The sequence below is a fragment of the Alexandromys fortis genome, unplaced genomic scaffold (assembly GCF_014885135.2).
Source record: "Alexandromys fortis isolate MF-2015 unplaced genomic scaffold, M_Fortis_MF-2015_v1.1 scaffold_130, whole genome shotgun sequence".
Taxonomy (NCBI): Eukaryota; Metazoa; Chordata; class Mammalia; order Rodentia; family Cricetidae; genus Alexandromys; species Alexandromys fortis.
Genome location: NW_026068016.1, coordinates 490,299 through 518,063, shown reverse-complemented (window position 1 = coordinate 518,063; position 27,765 = coordinate 490,299). Strand labels below are relative to the sequence as shown.

The 27,765-nt window shown below is 38.7% G+C and overlaps 1 protein-coding gene across 1 annotated transcript; it reads right to left on the bottom strand.

Annotated features, from left to right (window-relative positions):
* Window positions 1-320: 320 nt before the first annotated feature.
* Window positions 321-27,765, bottom strand: Styx (serine/threonine/tyrosine interacting protein). The gene is made up of 11 exons (XM_050162360.1): window positions 27,395-27,765; window positions 21,916-21,948; window positions 20,492-20,545; window positions 16,550-16,647; window positions 14,217-14,277; window positions 13,253-13,289; window positions 12,636-12,675; window positions 12,512-12,562; window positions 9,170-9,242; window positions 6,064-6,157; window positions 321-3,567 (listed from the first exon to the last, which is right to left on the bottom strand). The coding sequence occupies exons 1-11, from the start codon at window positions 27,449-27,451 to the stop codon at window positions 3,494-3,496; spliced, it is 672 nt and encodes a 223-aa protein (XP_050018317.1). The 5' UTR covers window positions 27,452-27,765; the 3' UTR covers window positions 321-3,493.

Here is a 27,765-nt window from a genome sequence, read left to right as displayed (position 1 = left end):
CCTGCCCCCAAGGGAAAACTGAATACCGTATTCTGTATCTTACCATTAGACTCTGAGGTAAAACCATTTATGTTAGTGTTTCAATAATACCATGGGGTTTTGAGGTCTTCTCTTAAATCCCCCTTTACAGAAACAGTTGCATTGTGTCACCAACTGAAAACAGTTTCAATATTAAATATTCAGCACACTTAATTTGTGGGAATAAAGCTGGGCAGCTTTTACCCAGAAGGCTAAGACATTTTGAGGCCTAAGGAGTATGAGGGAGCTTCTCAATCATCAGTTGATGTACAATAGCACAGCAGTTTTAATACAACCACCAGTCTTCACAAAATAATTTTAATACTTTGTGCCCAGGCTAGCAGCATCTTGCATCTGTGACATTCCTATACATACAGAAGCATTTTATCTGAGTACAAATGTTAAAAGCAGAGTAACGTAAGCAATTGCCTATACAGAGGTAACTAGACACTGTATGTTATTCTTCTTGAATCATTTTTTGCTGCATAGTAAATTGCAATTACATGTCAGTATCATGTGTCTGATTGAGAAAACACTTTGAACTGTGAGGTATGGCCGCTCCCTGTGAGAGAGCTTAACATGTAAACCTGAATATTTTGAGTGATTTTTTTTGTTTTAGCTGCCATGAATGGGAAAGACAAAGAATATCCAGCACTCAAGACTCTAGAAACTTCCTAATTAAAAAAAAAATAAATAAAATCCTTGCGTAAATCTCAGCTATTTCCTATCATTTCCTTATTGGAGTGTTGTTGAATGGACAAAAATAACGTAAATACTGAAGTGAAGCTATGCTTTAGGATTATGGATTAAACCAGTTATTAAAAAAAAAAATCCGTCAGGTAACTGCTCATTTACTTTACATCAAGTTGAGATCCTAATATATACATCTCAACTTCATAATTCAAGATTGCACTTAAATACTAATTAATTTGAATTATCATAGTAATTAAACAATTAGGAACCTTAAGTTTTCTTACAAAGGACATGCTTAGCATTTCTGACATTACTTCTAGACTGAGATTAAGCACAACCCCATACCCTTGCAAATGAATTCTGCTCTACAAGTGATTCAAAGTTGGTAGCAAAGCTATCACACTTGAACATTCCTACTACAGAGTTGGTACAAGTCAACATCTAATAGACAAGAAATTAACATGAACCAGTTAAAATAAGAGGAGATACCCCACTCCAAAAGTTCAGTATCTGTCTCAAAACTTTCAAAAAGGGAAATGAAGTTCCCTATATTTTGATAAAAATCTTAATTCTGAACCCAGATTACATATTAATGTTGAAACTGGGTGAACATTCATGTATCATTCAGTTTGTCTAGAGAATAAGACATGATTGGTTAAGTTTATCATAGCTGACTGTTACAAAACATCACTGGAAATGGAACCTAAGACAGCTATTTAGTAAATACAGGCTTCTTAGGAAAGAACAAACCTCATTTGTTCACATCAACTGTGCTCAAGGTGATAGCAGTCTCTAATATCTGAGACTGTCTCCAGTATATCGTGCTGGATAGGCACTTTATGTGAAAACATAAAAATGACTGGTTAGAAAAATGACAAATTACCAGATATAAATGACTATCAACAACCTATTCCATAATTCTGGCCAAACTCTTAAAGAGATAGAATATGTATTTTTATGAAACTTAAAAAAATAATTTCAAATGTCTCATTTTGAAAAATCATTTTTATGGAGATTACTTTAAGCACAATTTCTGTTCAATGAATCATAGGACTGTGAGAGATCTCTGTTGACCTTTCCAGTGATGATGTGTACACAGGAATTTTGAACACCCAATATAATCTTGACTCCACTAGTCCGCCATACCAGTGACACAAGAGAACAGTGATCACAATGCTGGTTTTAGGGTGGAATGCGAAATCCAAAGAGAAATTAAGTCTATTTAATAGTACTTCTGGTTTACATTCGGCTCCCACTGTTGTAGGACAGAGCCTTCTCTGTACTGTAACACCATAAGAATGGAGAGCAAAGAAAAAGTAACACGCCATCTCACACCGTGCCTCACGGTACCCCGGAAATGTAGACATCATTCCCAGCAGTAAAGCACCTCGAGAGAGGACTGAGCTACAAGGAGCTGTGTCGTCTGCTACCCTAAAGTCACCAAACACAAAAGGCTAAAACACTTCTCTCTTCTGCACATCACACTTAAAATAGCAAAATGGTTTTTATAGAACAACTTTTATACAAATAGATAAAATCATGGAAAACTAAAGAGCCATAAAGTGACTTTGCAAATTATGGGGTAAATTTGAACTAATTTAAGAACAAATTAAAACAGTAATTTACAAAACCCTGAAGCCACCCACAAACTGCTCTTTATCCAATGAATTTTCAAAGCAGTCAAGAACCTCACAGAAGCAAGACAACATGAAATGAAGTAAATGTCTCATATTATTCCAAATAATTTACTTTCTTCAAGCTTCACAGATTTAATTTATGGTTTAAAAACAAAAAAAATTACAAAAATGTTAATAGCTTTATACTGCTATCTAATTTAGAGGTCATGAGGATTTAATTGGTTGATGCAAGGCACTTTTCTTTTGGGGGTTTCATATTGAAGAAACAGTGCTACATTGGTTTGGTTTCTTAAAAGTCTACTTTGAACCATCTTGGACAAAAGTTAAAAGGGCTAGGCAACTCTGTAAAGACCAAGTCAACATTTGGCTTAAACAAACAGCAAAAAGAAAAACAGCAGGTGGAAATATAACACTATCCTTATTTTTGAATAAATAAGACCTCTTTCATCATTACAACTTTTTTTCTTGTTTACAATAAGGAAGGCAATTGGAAAGGAAGTATTAATTAAATTAGTAAAGTAGGATAGTTGGCTAAAATCATGATTTAAAAATAAGGGACAAAGAAGTTTAAAAAAATGGTAATTCAGTTGCTGAATTATATTAAAAAATGTGAAAGAGTTCTACATTTTGTTACTGTTTCTGTAAGAGGCTCCATCAGAAAATTTAACTGTAAAATTACTTTAAATGTAATATATAACACAAATGAGCTTTTAGGAAACATTAGGAAATTTGTTTGTTATAAATTATCCAAAAATTATAAACAAATCCCCTAACTTGCATTTTGTTTAAAGTAATAACTTTATATCATACAAATAAACTTCAAGTATGAAAAGTGCATTATTGCAATAATACCTTTTTGCAAGTCCAAAATTCTTGGTTTACAATAAAACCATAAAGTGTTTTTTGTTTTGTTTTGTTATTTTAAAGCAAACCCATCACCCACCAGCGCCATCTACTGTAGAAGTTCAACATCTTAAAGTGTTGCTCAACAAGTTGCAGAGAAACATGTCTGGAAGCAACATATAATTGAAAAGAAACTACTTGTGTTTTTACCACTTTACATTATCATCACTAGGATCTCCTCCTTTCTAAACAGAAATTCACATCCGTGTGACACATTCACATTTGTGTGACAGTGCTCAGAGTCAGCCATTCTGTGCAGCTGCCACTTGCATGTTTCCAAAATCCTCCTCCTCTTCATGTGTTCTCTTCAGACTACCTGAGTGATATAAAGTGAAAACTTATATAAACTCATGTTCAGATACTACAGGGAGCCAAAATATATTCTTCCACTAAGTGATATTATACATAAGTATTACAAAAATCTCATGCTTGAATTTATAGCAAACTTTAGTAAATTCTTTTTGTTGTATCATGAAGTAAAGTTACTTTAGTAACAGTATCTTAGGTATTGCACATAATAAACATTAGTTTTAAAATAGCATGAAAAGTAAAACATTTCAAGAGTCAGTGGTACATTAAATCTGGTTACCACCAACTTTATGCTTTTTAGGCAACAATAACATGTCATAGGATACCACATCTAGTAGGTGAGTTTGTGTTTTTTCTATGATTTTTAGATATAGTTTTTCTGTTCATAGAGCTGCTGTATGAAGGATAGCAGTTGAAAATACTTTCTCTTAAAGCTGTGGCTTTTTATAATCCAGACCTATGGGTTAAGAGCAAGGGCAGTATATAGCAGATTGAAAGTTCTGATTTATTCCCTACACCAGAGTCAATTTTACAAAAACATCCCAAAAAGGATCAGAATTCTCTACATGCCTGTAGTTACATTCAGAAAAGAGTCTTATGAAGGGGAACCTGAAGGAACAGTTAAGCCAGCAGCTAGCTGTGTTCTGTGACTAACAACAGCATGGCTTTAGATTTAGAATTGTGCTAAGTCATAATTTAGATTGCAAGTTCTAAACAAGTTATTCTTCTCTAGAAGATCAGTAAAGATGCAAATACAGTATCAACACAGTCAAAGTGGAAAGCAACCCCTAAGGCTAAAATAGGCAAAGTAATGCATTTCTCCAGAACTCTATGCCTGGGGATTGGAGAAGACTGCACTTACCCCGCCTCATCTGAGGAGATGGTGTCTAAACTATGTGTGAGACCAGGGAAGAGGAATCTTATGCATTGTAGTAAGAAAAACACCGCAGAAGACCATCCATTTAGTTTTTTGGAGTGTAGACACAAAGAAGAGCAATGAGACAAACTGAGAAGTCAGAAGGGTTTTTATTACACATTTACTACGTTGGCTGTCCGTGCCTCTGCATGAGAACCATTAGGGTTCTCTTAAACTGGCATGCTCATTTTGGATTTCCCCATCTACACTTCTGTAAGAATAGTCAATGAAGTCTTTGCCAAAACAAAAACATCATTCCAAATAATAAAATAAATTTGAGCACAATGTACAGAATATACCAGGATAATCTAGCAAAAGGCTTGTGTTGCCCTAATTAGCCTTTAAAGTACTATTTAGAAGGAAGTGTGCTTTAAAGATTCTGAAAAATATTATAGTGTTTAAACAGTGATTAGAGACAGGGTCAAGATTAAAGAGTCAAGGAAGCTGAGCCCAAGAAAGAACATCTGGCCTGAAAGGTGTGTTTTGGACTTGTGCTTAAATGCCAGCTCAACAAGAACAGTAAGTTACAATGAGTAGCAAGAACTTGGAAAAGATTAAAATTTGAGAGTCTGCTTAGACTGTTAAGTAAGAAATAAGTGGATTTGAGTTATTCTAAAACTAGAGGAGAGATCAAAGTAGTAGTTGGGTACAGTGGCTTTCAACTTTAATTCAATCACTTGGAAGGTAGGGGCAGTTCTCACCTACAGCATATAGGTTCAGGAGACCAGACAGGTTGTCAACTTCAGTAGCAAGCTCTTTTTTTTCCTTTAAAGATTTTATTTATTTTATGTATATGAATGCTCTATCTGCATGCACACCTTGTATGCCTTTATTCCAGAAGAGGGTATTAGATTCCACTACAGATGGTTTGAGTCATCATGCAGTTGCTGGAAATCAAACTCAGGACCTCTGGAAGAGCATCCAGTGCTCTTAACCTCTAAGCCATCTCTCCTGCCCCCAGAAGCAAGCACTTTAACCCACTGGGCCATTTCACCAGCTAAGTTTCAGGTCAGCCTGTCTACATAGCCAGTTCTGGGACAGTCAGTGATACATAGACCCAGTCTCAAATAAACCATTGCGGGGAAGGGATGTGGCTCAGCAGTTAAGAACACCGGCTACTCTTGCAGACGACCTAGGTTTGGTTCCTAGTATTTACTTGGTGGCTTACATTCACCTATACCTCAAGTTTCAGAGATCTGCTGCCACCTTCTTATCTCTTCAGAAACCAGGCATGTACATGGTGATGTACATGCAAAACACTCATACACACAAAATAAAGCTTAAAAACAACAAAAACTCAAAATAGTAGTAGTGGGAAATTGAGGTAGCTCTCATTAGCTACACTACTGAATTTGAAATATAGTTTTACATACAACTTAGCAGAAAGTTAAACCAAGTGATCTTCAAATGATTACTGTAACTGGCTATGAATTATAGTTTATGAACATCAGAGGTACACACTGTTTATTACTAGAAAGCTGATCCTTCTGAAATCTTATTAAAAGTTTCTAAACAACTTAGATTGCCCAGTAGTACTACTTCCCCCACCATTACCCTTCAATTTTCCGAAAAAGAAAACACCCTTACCTGTGGTACCAGAATGAACAGATAAGGATCTTTCTATCTGGAGTGGTGACATCATCTGTATTGTTAATTTTGCTAGGTAGATGGCTTCATACTCCTAATAAGAAGATTTTAATTAGTTCAGATATACATTTATATTCTTAAATACCCCAAATAATGATTAGGTGGATATTTGTATTCTTAGGTTACAGCCAAAAGACTGGTACCATACTCTCACAAAAGGAACGAAGGTTCACAATCCCTATCTGGTAACTGTCAGTTACTGATAACTAGAAATTAAGTAGTGCCAATAGCTCACTGCCAGACAGATACATCTTCTGTCACTGGAGCATTAGCTATAATGGTCTAATTCTATGTTAAACTTAGTACAAATGGTAGAGCTCAAAACATCCCCCCCGAACCTAGATCCATCAGGTAACAAAGATTCATCTTTATCCCTACCCCCTCAGAACCTATATCCATCAGGTAACAGAGATTCATCTTTATCTCCACACCCTCAGAACCTATATCCATCAGGTAACATGTCCTACTAAGCTATCAACACTTTCAAATAAACCTTGATCTATTTTCCTCCACTACCACTTTTGTTTAAGCCAATCTTGGTGTGGGAGAATTGTCTGTATTCTGTCAATCATGTTTCCTGACTGACAGGAAGTATAGGCGGGAAAAACCAGAAAGGAAGTAGAAATGATGCAATGAGAACAGGAGAATTCTGGGAAGGAGGAAATTGATTCCTCCCAGTTCTGCGCAGACCACCGAGGAAGCAGGATGTGACCTGCCAGCTGAAAAAGGTACCAAGCCATATGGCAAAAATAGATCAGAATAATGGGTTAATATAAGCTACAAGAACTAATAAGTAGCCTGAGCTAATGGGCCAATCAGCTTTATAACTTATAGAGATTCTGTGTGATTTTCTTTGGGGCTTGCCGGCTGTGGGGTACTGGGCGGGACAGAAACCCCAACAAGCAGGCCCTGTTCATGTTACACAATCTTTTTTATTATTCTTGTTTGTATGTATGTGCATGTGGGGACATGTTTGCTACAGTACACACGTGGAGGATAGAGTACAAATGTGTGGAGCTGGTTCTCTTTACAGGAATTCCTGGGATCAGAATTAAGTCTCTGGCTTTACTGTCAGGTGGCAAGTGCCTTTACTCACTAAACCATCTCACTAGCTCAAGTATTATTCTCTCTTGACTTCTCTTAATACAACCTTTAAACTGGTCTACTTCCTTTTGGCAGTTGCTTTCAATTTTCTTCAGTCTTCACTGAGGATATTAGCCAGAATGACCTTCTCATAAGAGAGCATTGCTCCACTAGAGTGTCAACTATGGCAGGAAGGTTTCTACCAGCATCACAATAAACCCAAGAATAGCAAGCTGTGGGGGTTGGAAAGATGCTTAGTGATTAGGAGTTCTGCCTGTTCCTTCTAAGGACTGGGGGTTCAGTTCTTAACACCAATATGGTGGCTCACAACCATCTCTAACTCAGTCCCAAGGCATCCAAGGACAACAGGCACATACCTGCTACAAAGACACCCATGCAGACAAAATATCCATACACACACACAAAAAAAGTAACACACTGCACTGAAATGGTATCATGACTCCAAGGCCATTATGTAATAAGATACCTTCAGCTCTACTGTAGATCTTATGAGATCACCATTGTATATGCGGCCCATTATGCATGGAAACATTCTGTGACCAATGACTGCATTACAGAAATATGCTCGATATTATTATTTTAAACATATTTATTCAAGTATATTTAATTTCTATTTACCTGTCTCTACTTCCTAAATGAGATTATAGCATATGATACTACACTTGGTTTCTTCAAGATATATTATTTTTTAAATATTTATTTATTTATTATGTATACAATATTCTGTCTGTGTGTATGCCTGCAGGCCAGAAGAGGGCACCAGACCCCATTACAGATGGTTGTGAGCCACCATGTGGTTGCTGGGAATTGAACTCAGGACCTTTGGAAGAGCAGGCAATGCTCTTAACCTCTGAGCCATCTCTCCAGCCCCCTCAAGATATATTATAAAAAGGACTTAACTTTACATCTGATTCTTACACAATGCTAAATTTTCATTTTATTTATCATATTATACCCTACTTTTTCAAGTACAAAAGTATACTGTAAAATGTTTTTGTACAAGGCGCCAAAAAAAAAAAAAAAAAAAAAAAAAACAGAAAAATGAGCTCATATACTTAGTATGTAGTGACTTCCTTTAATTTTGAAGTTTTCAGGGCTGTAAAATTTGGGGGAGGGGAAATCACCACATTTTCTACCTTGTATATATTTTTTATTTACATTCAGTCATTCATTTAAATTGACTTACTGGGGAAAGAAACACATTTGATGTGTGTGAAGGTCAGGACAATTTGGTTCTTTGCTATAAAGTACCTCAACCTAGTAAGTCATCTTCCCAGTCCTTCTCTGTGTAGTCCTGGCTATTCTGGAATTTGCCCTGTAGACCAGGCTGGGTTTAAACTCACAGAGATCTGCCTGCCTGTCTCCGGAGAGCTGGGATTAAAGGGGTGGGCCACCACCGCCTGGCCTCTACCTTGTATTTAACCATGTACTTTTAACCCATTTTCTTGGTAACTACAACTGCAGTCCAAGTTTGCCTGAATTCATGACTATCTTCTTGCGTCAAGTGTCTTGATTACAGATACGAGTCACCAAGACCAGTTTAAGAAAAAAAGGGCTTGTTGAAGAGGTATATGTTTTTAATCCTAATACTCAGAAGGCAGAGGCAGGCAGATCTCTGTAAGTTTGAGGCCTGTCTACTTTACATAGAGGGTTCCAGGTCAGCCAGGGCTATGTAATAGAAACTATTTCAGAAAACCCAAACCAAAAGAACATTTCAATAAAGATGCAAACTAGAATCATCAATTTAGTCAAATTATAGTAATATCAAGTATTTACAAAATAAATTCTATACCTAAGATGCACAGACAGGTCTTTTTTTTTTTTTTTTTTTTTGAGACAGGGTTTCTCTGTGGTTTTGGAGCCTGTCCTGGAACTAGCTCTTGTAGACCAGGCTGGTCTCGAACTCACAGAGGTCATTTTAATCTTTAAAGAGAGTTATTACCTGGAGTTGGTGGACAAATCCAGCATTAGGATTAATACAAAATCTCCTTTCTTGGACATAAGCAAATGCATCTCTGAAAACAGAAATAAAATTAATATAAGGGAAGTATTTCAAGAAAGAAAAATTTTAATCACTAAGAATTTATTTTAAATTTCTCCTAAGGCTGAGGATAGAGCCCTGTAGGATCTTAGCTATGCAAGGCCCTGGGGTTCAGTCCCCAATACAGCAGAAAAAAAACTACAACATTAAAAACCACCTAAAATTTTTGCCAAAGTAGGAAATCATATTCATACAGTTTAATAATATAGAGAAGTAGTAAGTTGTAATGGATAGAAGCTAGGTCAACTAAATTCACAGTTCCCAGGCTTACCACCTATCACAGGGAACTTGCACCACTTTTTCTCGCTGGTAAAATAGATAATATAATGCTAATTTTGGGGGACTACAATGAAGGTGAGAGAAGTGTAGAGCACTTTGTACATGTAGCATACCTGTCACATGTTCAAATATTAAATGAGTAATTAACTGTCTTGTAATAAAACTTCATGTGACATCTAGTAGTAGCACAATGGAATCAAGAGATGATGAATACTACTGACAAGATTCCAAATAAAAAGAATATCAAATGTAGTCTATTGATGTATGTTAAGTATTTTTTCAAGTACTTGTATGATGTGGGAAGTCCTATATGTGTTGCTTTTATTGGTTAATGAATAAAGAAGCAGCTTTAACCTGTGATAGGGCAGAATAGATGTAGGCAGGAAAACTAAAGTGAATGCTGGGAGAAAAAAGACAGAGTCAGGGAGAAGCTTCCTTGGAGCCCGCTGAAACTTTGCCAGTAGGCCACCGCCTCGTGGTGATGCACAGATTAATGGAGATAGGTTAGTTTAGGATATAAGAGCTAGCTAGAAATACGCTTAAGCTATTGGTCAAACGGAATTGCAATACAGTTTCTGTGTGATTATTTTGGGTCTGAGCAACCAAGAACAAACGAACAGCCTCCCATCTACACTTGTATTCAAATATTTAAAAACTGTATCGATCAATTACTTTTGACAATTTCACACATGTATACAAGCCCCCCAACCCTCTTATCACCTGCCCATCCCTATCAACCCACCCCTATTTCCCTCTGGGGCTTTGGACCCTGCCTCTTCAGTCCCTAATCCTTTCAGGGATTAATCATTTTTGGTGTTGTGACCCTGTTGTGTAACAGTTTCCTCCAAGGAATCTGCTAAAGCAAACAATTCAATAGCTTCAGAAAGTCCCTGAAACTGACCAGATTGACAAGCCCCTAGCTCCAAAGAGTAAAGAATACTCAGAGATACTCTCAGACAAGCTAAGCTGCCTTGAAGAAGCTGAAAACTACTAAATTGCCTGAAAGGTTTACACACAAGAACTAAGTCACATGTAAAGTATATTATTCTCCAACCTGTACAGTGTGTTCCAGGTTTCCAGCTTTTGTGAGCTGTCACCCAGGCTGGGGTATATTGTCATGTGTAAGCAAGTCCACAAAAGCCCGCAAGCTAAAAGAGGTGGTTATTTATAGTGAGTAACACTAACAACAAGGTAGAGAGCCATTGCAGTCCTCTGCTGTGTTTGTGCTAGGAGCTGCGATCAGATCTCCAACCACCACCCAAGAAAGCAATATTGCTTCCTGTCTGTGCTTATAGTACCTCAGATCACACCCTAATGGGTTAGTATTCAAAAGGCTATTGGCTGAAATGAATTCCCACACCTCCCCCTTAATCTCTGAACACTCTAATTTTTTCAAGGTAAACACTATGGGCGCCAAGGGACACTCAGCTAAGAGCTAAGAGCATCAAAGGGATGCCGCGGACTGCCACCAGCTCCCAAGATCCAAGTATGAGCTTTTTAACTGCAGCAACTTTTAATATACCCTACTGGTGCTGGAATTACTGCGGTTGCTGGCAGCAAGCAGATTTGCCTTCTAATGAATCCTTGTTAAAGGACTTAACGTGGACTCATTCTAATTACAGGGCCTCAAAAGAGTCCTATGTATAGAACCACGGTCCTATTCCATTATTCCTAGTTGCCATATCCATACCAAGCCACATGGCTTGGTACCTTTTCTCAGTAAGGCATTCTCATCTTGCTTCCCCTGTCTTTGGCTGACAACTGAGTATCTGCCTTTCCTCTTCCTAGAATTCTCCTAGTCTGTAAGTCTCACCTATACTTCTACCTGTCTACTGGCCAATCAGTGTTCTATTAAATCAATACGAGTGACAAATCTTTACAGTGTACAAGAGCATTAGTTCACAGAAGGGTAGGCTTAGCGATGCAGCTGTCTGATTTATTTTTCTTCTTTAAATAACTCCTCACTCATTTTTCTGTAAGTAACCCCAATAAAATTCAGTGGTTCACCAAGCTGGGCTGTGGTAATAATATCCATACTTTGGCTTGTCATGGGCTCCATACCTGAGGTAAGTAGATGTGTATATTACATCTGCACAGGAAAAGTCTTGTCACACAACAGACCAATTTAGTGTATGATTTTGAGTTGGAACTATGTATCAGAGCCTGGTAGGGTCATCAATGGGTATATAACTAAAAGCAACGTTTTCTATGCTCCTTAAATCTATCAGAGGCAACTACTTAAAAAAAGTGTGTATGAGAGCTTTGTTTGCATCATCTATGTGTGTGTGGAGCCTGAAGGAGGCAGAAAAAAGTGTTCAATCCCCTGAAATTGTTAACAGACAGCTAGATGCCACCTGGGTACTGAACCAGGTCTTTAGTCATTTCTCTAGTCTAAATAAGGAAATACTTTTCAGTTTGGAAGTGACATATATAGACTTATTAACAAGGACAGGACAAGATTTCCAGCTTTCTTTCATAAGAAAGGTAATACTCCATACCAGCTTGGTTTATAAACAGGTGGTACAGACAATTTCTAATTAATTTTTTATTCATTGCTTAATAAAAGAGTGTGACTTAAGTTTCTTTTCTTAGACACAGTCTTGATCTGTAGCCTTGGTTGTGCAGTCCAGGCTTTTGCTTGAATTTGCAGTAATCCTTTTACTTTAGTCTGCTGAGTATTTTGATTACTGGCATATTCTATCACACCTAGTATTACATCAGTTGAAATAAACACCAAAATTTGTACCAAGAGTTTTTAAACTGAGACAAACCAATTCTCAAAGAAAAATGGGTGAGGAGTTATTTAAAGAAGAAAAATAAATCAACAAGTTTTCCAGTTTTGTCTAATCAATTATGACTGTGTATTTTTTCAAAAAGGAATATTTAGCTGTATATTCCCAACTATTTCTATTAAGTCCATTTAGGTGAGGTGAAGTACTACTAGGTTTGAGTATGCTCACTCACCTGTACTTCATCCCGAATGTCTCCATGATGTATGCAATAACGAAGGCAGCACTGAAGAAAGAGAAACAATTAGAAAACAACTCATAACTAAACACAAGAGACCCAAGATTGTCTACCTTCATACCTTCTGGAGATTCCTGCATTCCCATGGACAAGAACTTTTCCTGAAAAAGTTTAAAAAGCAGAGTTCAGACATATACCAAAGCTACATCAGGCTGCAGTGAGTCTTCCTTAAATATTTTATATCATGTACATGCCACCTAACTATTAGTTTTCAAGTCTTTATTTTAATTATGCGCAGAACACAACAGATTGAGAGAAACTGAAAGTAGTTGGGTGGAAAATTTTTTAAAGGTTTAACAAGATGAAGTAGCTGGAAAATATAGAAAATATAGAAAATGTAGTTGTCTACCATATAAAAATAGAATTCCCCTATCCTACATTTCAAAAAATTATCAACCAAAAGATAGCTGCAACAAAATAATCTCCTAAAAATAAAACAAACACTATAGTCTAGAGAGATGGCTCTGTAGTTAGGAGCATTGTGGCTCTTGTAGAAGACCAGGTTCGATTCTTAGCACCCACATGGCAGCTTCCAACTGCCTGTACTCCAGTTCCAGTGGATCAAGTGATTTCTTCTGACCTCTGCAGGCACCAGGCACGCATGTAGTGCAAATACATACATGTAGACAAAATACTCCTAACCTAAATAAATCTTTTAATAACAGAAAATATATTTACCTCCATTTTGTAAGCTTCCGTCAATAAATTCTTTAGTCTGTGGGCAAGAGACAACAGGTTACAGTAAAACATGTGGAAAAAGATAAACATATAGCCGGGCAGTGGTGGCGCACACCTTAAATCCCAGCACTCGTGAGGCAGAGGCAGGTGGAAGTCTGTGAGTTAAGGCCAGCCTGGTCTATAAGAGCTAGTTCCAGGACAGACTCCAAAAGCTACAGAGAAACCCTGTCTCAAAAAACCACACACACACACAGACACACACACACAAAGATAAACATATATAACAAAACAAAAAGAGTTGAAAAGATTCAAGTTTAAAGTCACCCTGAGTTACAAAGAAAGACCTAATCTTTAAAAAATATTTTTAAAATATTTAAAAATCAAAACTCTTGAGTCAGTAAGATGACTCAGCAGATAAAGCCACCTACCACCAAGCCTGACCCTAGTTCCATCTTAGGAAACATGGTGGGGAAAACAGACTCCCAAAAGCTGTCCTATGATCTTCATACACACACATGGCATACACAATTGTGTTCATGCATAAGCATACATACATAAAATGTAATAGATTAAAATAACAACAACAAAACACTTCAGTGAGGGGGCTGGGAGATGGTTAAGCAGTTAAGAACACTTGCCACTCACTGTCCATGCAGAAGACCAGGGCTGATTCCCAGCACCTAAACTGGCTCATAGCCATCCATAACTCCAGTTCTATGAGATTCAATACTTCTGAGGGCTTTTGCATGCATGTGGTACACACACATATATTCAGGCAACACACAATAATAAATATAAAAATAAAAAAATCCTCAGTGATACTTTTAAGGTTTAAGTAATTCACTTTCTTTTTAAAAGAAACCTACATTTTTTTTCAGCCATAATGAAGTAAAAGTAGTTTTAGAATCTAAATTAATAGGTCTAAATCATAAATATTAAGTGATATTAAAATACTTATACCTACCATAGGGAAAAAACGTATTATGTTTTCAACTGGATTATCTGCAATATCCAAAACTAAATATCTGGAAAAAAAATATTTATGATAAGTATACTCTCAGATAAATCTCCATATAAAAACTTGATGCTTTAAATCCCAAATAAATAACATCCTATCAGTAAGATAAACGAGAGAAGCTGGGTGGTGGTAGCACATACCTTTAATCACAATACTCAGGAGGCTGAGAAAGGTGGATCTCTGTTCAAGGTTAGCCTAGTCTACAGCACAAATTCTAGGACAGCAGGGCTGTTATATAGAGAAACACTGTCCCGAAAAATTAAAATAAATAAATAAAAATGAGAAAGCTAAAATTGTATGAAAAAGTATTTAACTCCAGCAGACTGGAAACAAATTTTCCTATTTTATAACTGTCTCGGAGAAGTACTAAGAGAGCAGTCACTCATTCTTGATAGTGAAATATCAACTGATACATTACACTGGAAGGTAATCTGCAACCTATTAAAATGTAATGTGCTCATATTCTTAGATACAATTCTACAAATTTACCCTACCAGTATATTTACATTTAAATTAAATGAAAATTATTACATGTCATATAGACATATGAATATACAAAAAATCTGCAAACACAGAAATGCACAACAAGACATTGATTAAAGCTGGGCATAGTATTCATAAAATCCCAGGCCTTAGGAAGCTGAGGCAAGAGGATCATTCATTTAAGATCAGCCTTGGCTACATAAGACCCTGTTCTCAAAAAAATTGAAAAGAATAAATAAAGAGAGGGTTTGGGGGAGACTGGGGAGATAGCTCTGTGGGTAGTGCACTAGCCAAGCAACTGTGAGGGCCTGAGTTAAAATTCCAAGACCCACCATAGAAAAAGCTGGGTGTGGGGGCTAGAGAAAGTTTACTTAATTACTATTAACTGTTAATAATTAAGTATTAATTACTATTAATTATTATTAAGTGAACTGGTTTCTCTTTCAGGACTGAGGTTTGATTCCCAGCATCTATATAGCAGCTCACAACTGTAATTTCAGTTCCAGGGGATCTGATGTCCTCTTCAAACCTCCATGGGCACCAAGCACACAACTAATACACAGACATACACGTAGGCAAAACACCATACACATAAAAGGTTTTTCTTTAAAAACAGACACATGCCGCACACATGTGTACACACACCCACATATGCAAAGAATGAGAATCAAAACAAATAAACAAAACCCAACAAGACAAAACATGGTAAAACAAAGTAAAACAAAAAGCACACGTAAAACATGGTGTTTATTTTGTGCTAGCCAACTAACTAGCAATAGTTAGTTGCCCTGAAGTGCAAATAAGAAATTTTTTTTAAAAAGCTAGGTATGAGAGCTAGAGTGATGGTTCAGGGGTTAAGAGAATAGACTGCTCTCAAAGATTACTTCAATTTGCTTCCTACATCCAAATCTGGCAGCTGACCATCACCTGTAAGTCCAGTTCCAGGGGTATCTGCACTCAGTGTACATATCCACAGAAAAACACACACATAATTAAAAACAGTGTCTTGAGCCAGATCAGTGGTGGCACACACCTTTAATCCCAGCACTTGGGAAGAAGATGCAGACGTATCCCTCTGAGTTCGAGACCAGCCTGGTCTAGAGAGTGAGTTCGGGACAGCTAAGGCTGTTACAAAGAGAAGCCCTATCTCAAAAAATCAAAAACCAAACCAAAAATATCCAGTATCTTGAAAAGTAAAGCTAGGCTGGGACGCTCACATCTGTAAGCCCAGTTCTCCTATGACAGAGAATGCCCCAAAGCCTGAGGGCCAACTAACCTGGCACACACTTCTGTGAACAAAAGACCACTTCTCAACTTGGTTGTTCTTTGACTGCTACCATGTGTAAATAGGAGTAGGAAGTGGGGTGAGGAGCAGACTCAAAAAACTAGTAAAACGACCTTATCTATAGGAATTAGCTTGTATGCTTCTGAATGGACACACATGAAGAAATAACAGTAGATGCCTTTGGGGACCGGGACAAACTATCAAGGAGATAAGAGTACAGAAACATACGTTTTATTATACATCCTTTTAAACCTCTAGAATTAGGAACATGATTTAAATATTTTAAATTTTATTAAAATATATTCCATATAGCTGATATTTACAAAATAGGTGGGTACAAAGGAAAGTTATATTATGTAACAAACTTGAAACAAGGTCATTACAGAATACTTGCCTAGCATGCTTGAAGCGCTGCGTTCAATCCTTAACACTTCAAACATCAGTAACAATAATAAAACAATACGTGTTTTGACCTTAACATTTTTCTATAAATCACAGCAATAATTCTTACCTAAATAATTGTTGAAAGTTTGGTTTAATAAAGTTTGCTTCAATATTTTGCCGTATGCAAATTATATGAGTTATCCCATGTCTCTGTAATATAGGAAGCTATGAAAAAAAAGAAAAGAAATAATAGTTTAAAACACAAAGCATCACCTCACCCTAACACAGAAGTTTGACAACAGACAAGACTCATATCTACTCCTTAACTACAGAAAATAAAAACTAATTTTATGGTAATTGACCTGACAAGATCCATAAGCATTTCAATGATTTAAGATTAACACATTAAACTGTTCTCTAGAATTTAACATGGGCGGGGCTGGAGAGATGGCTCATCGGTTAAGAGCATTGCCTGCTCTCCCAGAAGTCCTGAGTTCAATTCCCGGCAAACACATGGTGGCTCACAACCATCTGTAATGAGGTCTGGTGCCCTCTTCTGGCCTGCAGGCATACACACAGACAGAACATTGCATACAATAAATAAATAAATAAATAAATATTTGAAAAAAGAATTTAACATGGGCATTATTTATGTTTAACTCTAGAGCTTGAGGAGAACTTAAAGATAACTGTCAAGAAGCCAGTACTATTAACAATCATGGCTAAAACCATTGAGTTTAGAATCGTGAGAACCTAAGCTAGAAATCCCAGCTCTGCCCATGACCTGTGGCTCAGTTCTGTTATGTGAGAATGGGGAAAAACACTACCTTTACCTGAGTAGCTACAGCTATACACAGAAAGAAAAAGTGTACTATAAAGACTTAGTTTAAACAGGACAGGCTCCAAAGCCAGAGAAACCCTGTCTCGAAAAACCAAAAAAATAAAAAAATAACCAGGACCATGAGATGGAAAAGAACCTGCAGCCGGGCGATGGCGCATGCCTTCAATCCCAGCCCTCGGGAGGCAGAGGCAGCCTGGTCTACAGAGCTAGTGCCAGGACAGGAACCAAAAACTACGGAGAAACCCTGTCTCGAGAAAAAAAAAAAAAAAAAAAAAAAGAACCTGCTCACTTTGTGCCCATATGACTACAAAGCAAAGCGATACTGTTCAAAGGCCCAAAACAGGCTCCCAGGAGCATATTGTGTGATGCGGGCACTAATGTAGGTAGCAAGTCATTCATGCCTTGCTATTTTATCACAGGTGTCCAAACTGACTGAGACAATAGGGTTTTTAAAGTCTTTTTTTTTAACAGTCCTGGCTGTCCTGGAACTTGCTTTGCAGATCAGGATGGCCTCGAACTCAGAGATCTGCCTGCCTCTGCCTCCCGAGAACTGGGATTAAAGGCATGCACCACCACTGCCCGGCAGTTTTCAAAGTCTTAAATGTTAATTTTGACAGCAAACTTTGTCAGTATAAATCAGAGTTCAGTTATCTTTGTATTTTCTAAGTATATCCTGGGATATAAGCAGGAGTGTTTAATGGATTACTTAGAAGTGTTTGATAGGATTAATAATAACCCAACCTTCTATATTCACATGTATGCAACCTCCAAAATTAACATTCATTTCTTAATTTACACTTAATGATCAAGATGGGGTTTCTGTATCTATTTAATTTTACTAATATGAAAAACTGCAAGAGTACATAAAGAAATCTGCTGTAACTTGACATGGGGGCAGAAGCCTTTAATCTCAGCACCTAGGAGGCAAAAGCAGGCTGTACTGGGAGGTTGTGTACGTCAATTTGACACAAGGAAGGAGCCCCAGCTGAGGAAATACCTCCTTGAGATCCAGCTGTAAGGCATTTTCTCATTTAGTGATCAATGGGGGAGGGCCCAGCTCACACTGCAGGTGATGCCATCCCTGGGTTGTTGGTCCTGGGTTCTATAAGGTGGGCTCAGCAAGCCATGGGAAGCAAGTCAGTAAGTAGCACCCCTCCATGGCCTCTGCATCAGCTCCTGCCTCTGGGATCCTGCCCTGTTTGAGTTCCTGTTCTAACTTCCTTCAGTGATGAACGCCAACGATGATGTGTAAACCCTTTCCTCTCCAACTTGCCTTTTGGTTTTGGTATTTCGTCTCAGCAAAAGAAACCCTAACTATGACACAGCGGTGGAGCTGAGCGAGGTCAGCCTGATGTACATGGCAAGTTCCAGGTCAGCTAGAGTTACATAATGAGACATTGTCTCAAACAACAAACTAAAAGCAAAGCAAAGCAAGAAATCTCCTTTAAAAACTTTGAAGGCACATTAAAGAAAATAAAGCAAATCTTATCAGAATGAAATTCTAATGTAAGAGCAAAAAGAATATTTATACCTTTTAACAGATGCATTAATATTACAAAAATTATAACCTTATATACAAATAGACAAAAATTATAAAACGAAATAGATCACTGGTTACCAAGCACTTGAATTTATCTGTTTTATTTAAATGGTGTTTGAATGTAGTAAGAGAAATGCCTTCTTGAAAAAGGAATTTATCCCTCTAGGTTTCTTTATCCTTGTTGTTACTTTTTATTGTTAAAAGGTACATTTTTGGAGGTGGTATCAGAAGAAATCTGGGCTATATTAAGGTAACTCTGAGATATATAAACATACACAAAAGTCTGTGGGGTAAAGGAGAGGATAACAGATAGGTGTTTGAATATGATCAAAATAGTTTATATACATGTAACACAAATGTCAGTGAAACCGATTATTAGGCATAATTATACATTTTAATAAGGGTACAACCAGCACTTGATCAACATTATTTTACTGGGGCAACAGCTTTGCTGACACTGTCTTCTAGAAAGTCAAATTTCTATTGCTGACTCACTTTTTATATAACCTACCCTTTCCAAGCTTCCTTGTTAGCCACCTCAATTGTCATGAATCCCCCATTTCAAGATGACTCTGAAAACTATTTCATGGAAGTATCAGACTGAACTATACTGACTTTGGAATCAACAAATCCTTGGGGAAATATTTGCTACACAATGTTCCACACTGTGCAACACTCAAAAAGAATTACTATCATCCCCGTAATCCATATAATGTATCCCTTAGGGAGTGGTAGGAACAACATTATATACTAAAATAAAGACACCTCTCTTGATTTTAACTGAGCAACTGAAAAAGTCAGTTTCTAATCTATAGGGTCTACAGGACAATGCTTTCCTAACTAAATGAGCCTTAGACTTCGGTCTTCTGGAAGAAGACTAACTTATAAAACATGCACTCTTATTTTGATAAAAGTTAAAAAATGCTGTTTCCTACTTGATACTTTGCATGTATCTGATATTTTTACACAATGTCTGGTAAAAACAGATATAACATTTATTTATTTACTTAACTTTCACTGATTCTTTGTGTCTTTCACATCATGTATTCTGATCCCACTCATCTCCCTGTCCCCTTACATCCACCCTCTGCCCTGGCAACCTCCCCAAGATGTGACATTTTTAAGATAGGAAATAAATTACTAAAGATTGTAGGATTGGCAAATCTAGTGGCGGTGCATGCCTGTTATCCCAGCACTCAGGAGGCAGAGGCAGGAAGATCTCTGTGAGTTCAAGGCCAGCCTGGTCTGGTCTATAAAGCAAGTTTCCGGACAGTGAAATTGTCTCAAAAAAAAAAAAAAAAAAAAAAAGATTTCATGAGAAAAATAAATTATAAAAACTCACTTGTAATTTGTGGTGAAACACTCCAATTTTTTTTTTTTTTTTTTTGAGACAGGGTTTCTTTGTGTAGTTTTGACTGTACTGAACTTGCTCTGTAGACCCAGCTGGCCTCTAACTCAGAGATCTGTCTGTTTCTGCCTCCCAAGTGCTGGGATGAAAAGTATGTGCCATTACCATCTGGCTCACTTCAAAACTATTAATGGTCCAGTAAATTTGGAAGTGGGTACAAGTAGTATGAACACAGTTGTATATAAATGTTCCCTAGTCTAAAACTCTTACTGTTAAAAACTTACCTGATAAAAAGTTGGTTTACTAAAGCCTCTTGGAGAACCTAAGCTAAAGTTCATACCTTGCTTTTCATAGCAGAAGAGTATGGGCCTAAGAACAATCCAGGCAAAACTTCCTAGAAGAAAAAATACTTATGTCAACCTTAAACCTATAGTAAATGCATAACATATACCTGGATTTGTCTGTGTATGCAGGGGCTTTGCAATATTCTGGTTAAAACTTTATTCAGGGAGCATTTCCCAGGCACATTTAGCAAACTGGTATGAGAAACACAGGTGTGCCTTTATAAATCCAAGTGAGATGCTCCAAATTTAAATTTCATTCTAAAAAGCCAGAGATTTGAGATCCTATAGTACTTTTTATAAGAAGGTTGGATAGAATCAGCACATTATAAGACCTCTCTAGCTTTACCCTCTGCTATGTCTTAAAAAAAAAAAAAAGACAAAGAAAATCCTCCTTTTAGAATTACACGTACACTAACTTTTATTTGGTCAAAACAAAAGCAATACAAGAGCCAAGTACAGTGGAACATACCTATAATCCCAGCACATAGGAGGCTGAGACAGGAGGATCTTGAGTTTGAGTAGGGCGGGTTACAGATTAAGTTCCAGGCCAGCAGGAACTCACACTCAGACCCAGTCCTCCCCTCAAAAACAAGTAGCACAAGATGAAACAGGACCCAAATGTCATCCCAGTAAACAAAAGTAAAACCAACCATAATTAATCACCGTGGACAGCACTGAGCCCACTGACTTCTAAGGCTCACCCTGAAATCCAGGCAGTCCTCCTGCTCAGCATCTTGAGTGCAGAGATTATAAGAATGGCCCCAACAGCATTTTATAAGTATAAATCACATTTTACTTATGTTTACATTCCTCATAGCATCAAGTTAGCTCTTATATATACTCACATATGGTTAAAAGTTTAAAAGGGAGCTTTTTTCTCTCTCCACATTATAAGGGTTGTGAGAGGGAGATTCAGTAGGAAAGCTGACACTTGAGCAGCAAGTGCTCTTAAGCACACAGAGCCATCTCTCCAGCCCTAAACATTTCATTTTTGAAATGAGAGAAGCAGTGGCTCCTTAGGCACATCCATATATTGTTCTGACCCTGAATCTAATCCAAGAGAGAAAGAATTCATTTCAGCTGGGCGATGGTGGTGCACGCCTTTAATCCCAGCACTCGGGAGGCAGAGGCAGGCGGATCTGTGAGTTCGAGACCAGCCTGGTCTACAGAGCTAGTTCCAGGACAGGCTCCAAAGCCACAGAGAAACCCTGTCTCGAACCCCCGCCCAAAAAAGAATTCATTTCACATATTGAAATTTTATTGACACAAATGGCACGTAATTCATATATACATTATATAATATTCATAACTAGGTAAATATGACAAACCTACATATTATGAGGCAGCGGGTCTCCTTTGTAAAGTAAGAGTTATTTAATAATGGGGGGGGCTGTCTTGAATAAAGTAAAAGGTGTCATACCTGCATCTCTCGTCTCATAGGATAAGTCCACTCCTTGAAAAGGCAAACAAAAAAATAAAAATAAATAGCATGAAAAATATCACAGGCTAATAAGATAACTCAAGTCTGATAATCTAAGTTTGATCCTTGGAACCCAGGTGATAAAAGACCGGAATCCTGAAAATTATCCTCTGACCTCCAAATGCTCTCTGAGCATGGAGAACACAACTCAAGCACATACATGTGTATACACACACACACACACACACACACACACACGCACAATATAAACAACAAAAAAACATTATTTTTTAAGTGCCACATAGATGTGACCAAAAAATTAGATTCATGACCAGCAAGATGGCTAGCCTGTAAAGGATGCTTGCCACACTCAAGTCTAACTCGTTTGGGACAATGGTCTGTATTCCGTCAATTATATTTTAAATAAGTGCTGATTGGTCAGTAGCCAGGCAGGAAGTATAGGCGGGTCAAGGAGAACAGGAGAATTCTGGGAAGAGAAAAGCTTGGTCTGCAGTCTTATTCCAGCCACAGAAGAAGCAAGATGTGACTGCCCCGCCGAATAAGGTACTGAGCCACGTGGCTAGCACAGATAAGAATGGGCTAATATAAGCTATAAGAGTTAATAAGAAGCCTGAGCTAATGGGCTAATCAGTTTATAACTAATACAGTCCTCTGTGATATCTTTGGGACTTAACAATTGTGAGAACCGGGCAGGACAGAAACCCCGACAACATCTGACAACCTGAATTCCACAGTAGCACCCATAGACAGATGAAATCAGAGAACCAATTCCACATTAAGCATAAGTAATTTTTTAATATAGATTTTAAAAACATTATACCGTTGTGTGTGGTACTGGGAAAGCAAACCCATGGCCTTATGCATGCTTGGCGAGTTGTCTACCATGGAGTTGCACCCCCTAAACACAAACTACATTAAACTTGAAAACATTTTACAACACTGGATAAGAGTTCAGTGGTAGAAATCTTGGCTGACATGCATGAGGACACAAGTTTGAACTCTAGAACTGCAAATAAATAAAAATAGCCTGGTATGATGGCATATGTCTACAATCCCAGAATTTAGGGGGCAGAAGTAAAAGGACTGCCAGGAAAGTCTAAGACAGTCTGGTCTACATAATGAACAAACCAGGGCTGCTTTGTGTACACACACACACACACACACACACACACACACACCTACCCCTACAGCAGATATCTTTGGTGACAGAAGTCAGGGTATAATTTGCCTGGTATTATGTCTGAACAGATATAGGACACTTTTCTTCTTTTAGTTTTATTTTCTTTTGCTTATTACATTGTCTTAGTGCTTTGCCTGCGTTCTGTGTACCACTGTGTGCCTGGTTCCCTCAGAGGCCAGGAGCGAGTGTTGGACTCTCTGAAAGTGTTACAGATGTTTGGGAGCTGCCATGTTGGTGCTGGCAATCAAACCCAAGTGTCCTACAAAAGCAGCAACCACTGAGCCATCTCTCCAGTCTCAATGATACCTTTCTATACTTACATATTCTTCAATCTTGACACAACAGTAGTCAGTCGTAATGAGTACAGCGTATCTACCAAAACTCCTTGAGTTACACATTTAATACCTGTACACTGCACTCTAAACAGAGCATCTAAACTGAGCATGGTGGCACGTGCGGCACATGCCTTTAATCCCATCACATGAGAGGCAGAGGCAGGGGAGTCTGAAAAGTGATTAGGTTTAAATAATGTTATTAGCATAATCTTAATGACTATATCCTGCTGAGGAGGAAATCAGATGACTGACATACAAGACAGAGATGTATGAATTGACACACACACCATTCTTTGTCTCTTATAATATGATACCATATATTACCTGGGGACTCTACCAACAAGGCCCTCAATTGATCATGGCCCTTGATCTTGTACTTAACGACAAGAGGACCAAATAAGCCTTTAAAAAAACAAAAAACCTGCATTGAGCTAGATCTCTCTAGCCCATTTCTTTTTCTCTTCTCTCTCTCTTTGTGGGTGGTGGTGGTATCCTGCATTATGGCTAAGGTAAGCCTGACATAGGACTTACTATGTAGCCCAGACAAGCCCTGTTTGGTACTTGTGGCAATCTTTTTGACACTGCCCAAATGCTGGGATTAGAGGTATGAACAATCATGCCTGGCTTTCCATTATTAACTGTCTTTTTTTTTTAAAGGGGGGGGGGGAGGTTGTGGTATATGTAGATGCACGTGTGAGTGCAAGTGTGCTTGTGTGTAGGTGTATATGTATAGAGGTAGGAAGTTGATATCTAGTGTGTTCCTCCCTTGCTCTTTATTTTCTTTTTTCTTTTTTTTTTTTTTGATTTTTCGAGACAGGGTTTCTCTGTAGCTTTTTGGTTCCTGTCCTGGAACTAGCTCCAGGCTAGCCTCGAACTCACAGAGATCCGCCTGCCTCTGCCTCCCGAGTGCTGGGATTAAAGGCGTGCACCACCACTATCTATTTGTTTGTTTTATTTTTGAGACAGGGTCTCACTGAGTAGCCCTGGCTAACCTGGGACTTACTATGTAGATCAGGCTGGGCTGGAACTCAGACATCAGCCTGCCTCAGACTCCTGGGTGTTAGGATTAAAGGTGTGTGCCCATCTGACTATTTTGCATTACTTATTAAGGTAGGGTCTCTTGCTGAACTTGGAACTCTGACTCCTCTTGCTAGCCAGTTTGCTCCTGGATCCCATCTCTCCAGCTCCAATGTTCTGAAATCACAGCACATCTCCCTAGATTTTAGTGAGCTCTGGGGACTCAAACTCTAGACCCCATGCAACCATATCCCCTTATGGAAGGCTCAGCCTATCATGAAAAGAGACAACAAAAATGTAGTAAGTGCAATAATTTTTATGACGGTAGGTATATAAAATAAAAACAAGGGTTACAGTAGTATGGGATATTAAACGGGTCTGGGGTAAAGAGGAGCTGGTAAAAGACAGGGAAAGTTTCTCTGAAGAAGTACTACCTAAATCAGAGGTGGTAGTGGCCTATGCTTTTAATCCCAGAACCTAGGAGACAGAGGCAGCCGGATCTCTAGGCTAGCCTGGTTTACAAGTCTTCTAGGACTATACAAAGAAATCTTGTCTCAAAAAAACAAAACAAAAAAACCTTAACTATTGCCTAAACTTAAGCCAAGTTAAACATCCCCATCCCCACCATTTCTCTGTGTAGCCCTGGCTGTCATGGAACTTGTTATGTAGACAAGGGTAGTCTCAACCTGGCAGAAATCTGCCTGCCCTCTGCTTCAAGAGCAGAGTATACTGGGATTAAAAGTGCGCACTACCACGTTCAACTTCAAATCTCTCTTCTTGAATTTCACTTTTACCAAAGCAGGATTTGGTTTGAAATTTTGGTTTTCTATGTGGAAGAAAATGCTGATTGTTCCTGATGCCTTACATATATCACTGAGAAATAGTAAATTGATATTGTTAATCAGATAAAAGTTATTATTCCCAGTAAGAAGTTACAGTTTTTCCAGGGAATAAATATACTATAAACAGAATAAAATATGAAAAAAAATTTAAACGAGAATTTCTAAGAATAGGGGAGGGAAGAAATAAGGTGTATTTAAAAAGCCTAAAGAACCAGGCTGAGTCAGGCTGGAGAGACAGCTCAGAAGTTAAGAGCACTGGCTGCTCTTCCAGAGGTCCTGAGTTCAATTCCCAGCAACCATATGGTGGCTCACAACCATCTGTAATGACATCTGGTGTCCTCTTCTGGCATGCAGGGATACATGGAGGCAGAATGTTGTATACATAATAAATAAATAAATAAATCTTAAAAAAAAAAGAACCAGGAGTCAAGACTGCAAAGTCATTGTGTACTGGATATAACCCTTATTCTAAGTAAACCTCAATCTGTGTGTGTGGTTCCAAACAACGCCTGAGTGGAGGGCATAAGGCTACGTGTTCTTCCACCATGTTCCATCACAAGGGAAACTGATTGTAGAATTGAAATTACTCTTCTTTGAAGACAAAAAGTATACCTAACTCACAAAAAAAGTGCAAATTTCTTTTTTATGATTCAACTTTAATATATTCACGTCTCAAGCATCACTTCTCCAAATGCCTGTTATCTACTTGGGGGATCAGAAGTTAAAGGTCATCCTTGGCTACAGCAATTTTCAGGCCAGCCTGGCTACATAAGATCTTGTCTTAAAATTAAAAATCATTTAAAAGAAGTAGTTAGGTTTGGTGGCACACACCTTTAATACCAGGACTCAGGAGACTGAGAAAGGCGGACCTCTGTGAGTTTGAGGCCAATCTGGTCTACAAGAGCTAGTTCCAGGACAGGCTTCAAAGCTACAGAGAAACCCAGTCTCAGGGAAAAAAAAAAAAAAAAAAAAAGTTTAAGACAGACCTCTACAGAGTGTTCCAGGACAGCCAGGGCTACATAGAAACCATGTCTCAAAAAACCCACCACAACAAACACCAAAAAAGTAAACATCAAATGAAGATATTCAATAGAATTGAGTATGTGGCATAAACGCAATCCAAAATAAACCAATTACTTTTTTGAGACAGGGTTTCATGTAACTCAAACGGGCCTCAAACTTGCTATACAAACCAAGCCTGCCCTGAACTCCTGATCTTTCTGCTTCCGCCTCCCAAGCTGTGGAAATACACGAATGTGGCAGCTCTACCACCCTCCAAATACCCTTTGAGCACTTGGAGGGATGAAAGGGTGCACGCGGTTAAAATCCCATTCCTTGGGATTGGGAGGCAGGTGGACCTTTGTGAGTCTGTGGACAGCCTAGTCTACATATTGAGTTTCAGGGCAGTCAGGGCTATATTGACAGACCCTGTCTCAAAACACACAAACAAAACTCTAGAATCCTTTCTTGGTCCTATTCAGTGTCCCAGCTGAGAGTCCTTGTCTTGTTACTAACAGCCTCTACTGAACTCCAAGTTGTTTCTGATACCATAAAATACTTACAACAAAGGGGGGGGGGGGTCTCTGCAAGTGGTAGGTAGAGAAAAATCAAGGTGGAGTGAAAAAGAACCCTGAATTAAGGAATCGGGAGAAGGTAAAGGTAATTTGCTCTCCTCAACAGTAAATTGCCTCCTAGGGCAAGACTTCATAAGTTTTAAAATTCAAAGCTAGGTTTGTGACTTTTTTTTTTTTTTAAACTTGGGGAACTATTACGAGGGTGCAATTCCAGAGTTCACGCCTCCGGTCTATTCCACACGTGGGGCTATGTGTCCCGCGTGTGAATTAAATATCAAGCTCAGATTAAAAACAACTCCACAGCGTGTTGCTTTGGCAATCAAAAATGAGTCTATCTTCAAGTAAATTCCCAACGCCGAGGCGAGAGGCCAGGGGTACTCTTCACGTTGGGTACTCTACCAGGACCTCGCGGGTGCCCCCCAAAGGGAAAGGGAAGCGTCTACGACGGTTGGGCTAGAGTCGCGGCTCGGCCGGAGTCCCGGGTCGGCCTGCGGCGGGGCGGGCACTTACCTCGGTGTCGTCTTTGCACTGTGGGAGCGAGGGGAACTCCAGCTTCACGTCCTCCATGGTCCCAGGGCCCCGGCGGGTGGGCGCGGCGCGAGGGACAGCGGTGCGCCCGGCCGTCCCCCGGGCTGGCGGAGGCGACGCGGGAAGGAGGGCGGGCGGCGGGCAGACGCGCGGCGGGCTCACAGCGAGCACTCGCGGACCACGGTGTCCAGGCGGCTGCAACAGGAAGGCAGAGGGCAAGGTGACGCTCTGCCGGCCGCCATGCTGCGGCCGTCTCCCCCCGCAGGTCTTCGCGCCCCTCAGACAGCCGGGATCCGGCCCAGGCACGAGCCCATAACCGTCTCCTCCCGCCCCCACCCACGCGCCACAGCCAA

Excerpts from the sequence above, each read along its gene's own strand:
- Styx (XM_050162360.1), bottom strand. The coding sequence starts at position 27,451 with ATGGAGGACGTGAAGCTGGAGTTCCCCTCGCTCCCACAGTGCAAAGAC. Across the intron at positions 14,278-16,549 it reads AACTTTCAACAATTATTTAG|ATATTTAGTTTTGGATATTG; the intron begins GTAAGAATTATT and ends TTTTTTTTCCAG. Across the intron at positions 9,243-12,511 it reads ACATTCGGGATGAAGTACAG|AGATGCATTTGCTTATGTCC; the intron begins GTGAGTGAGCAT and ends TTCTGTTTTCAG.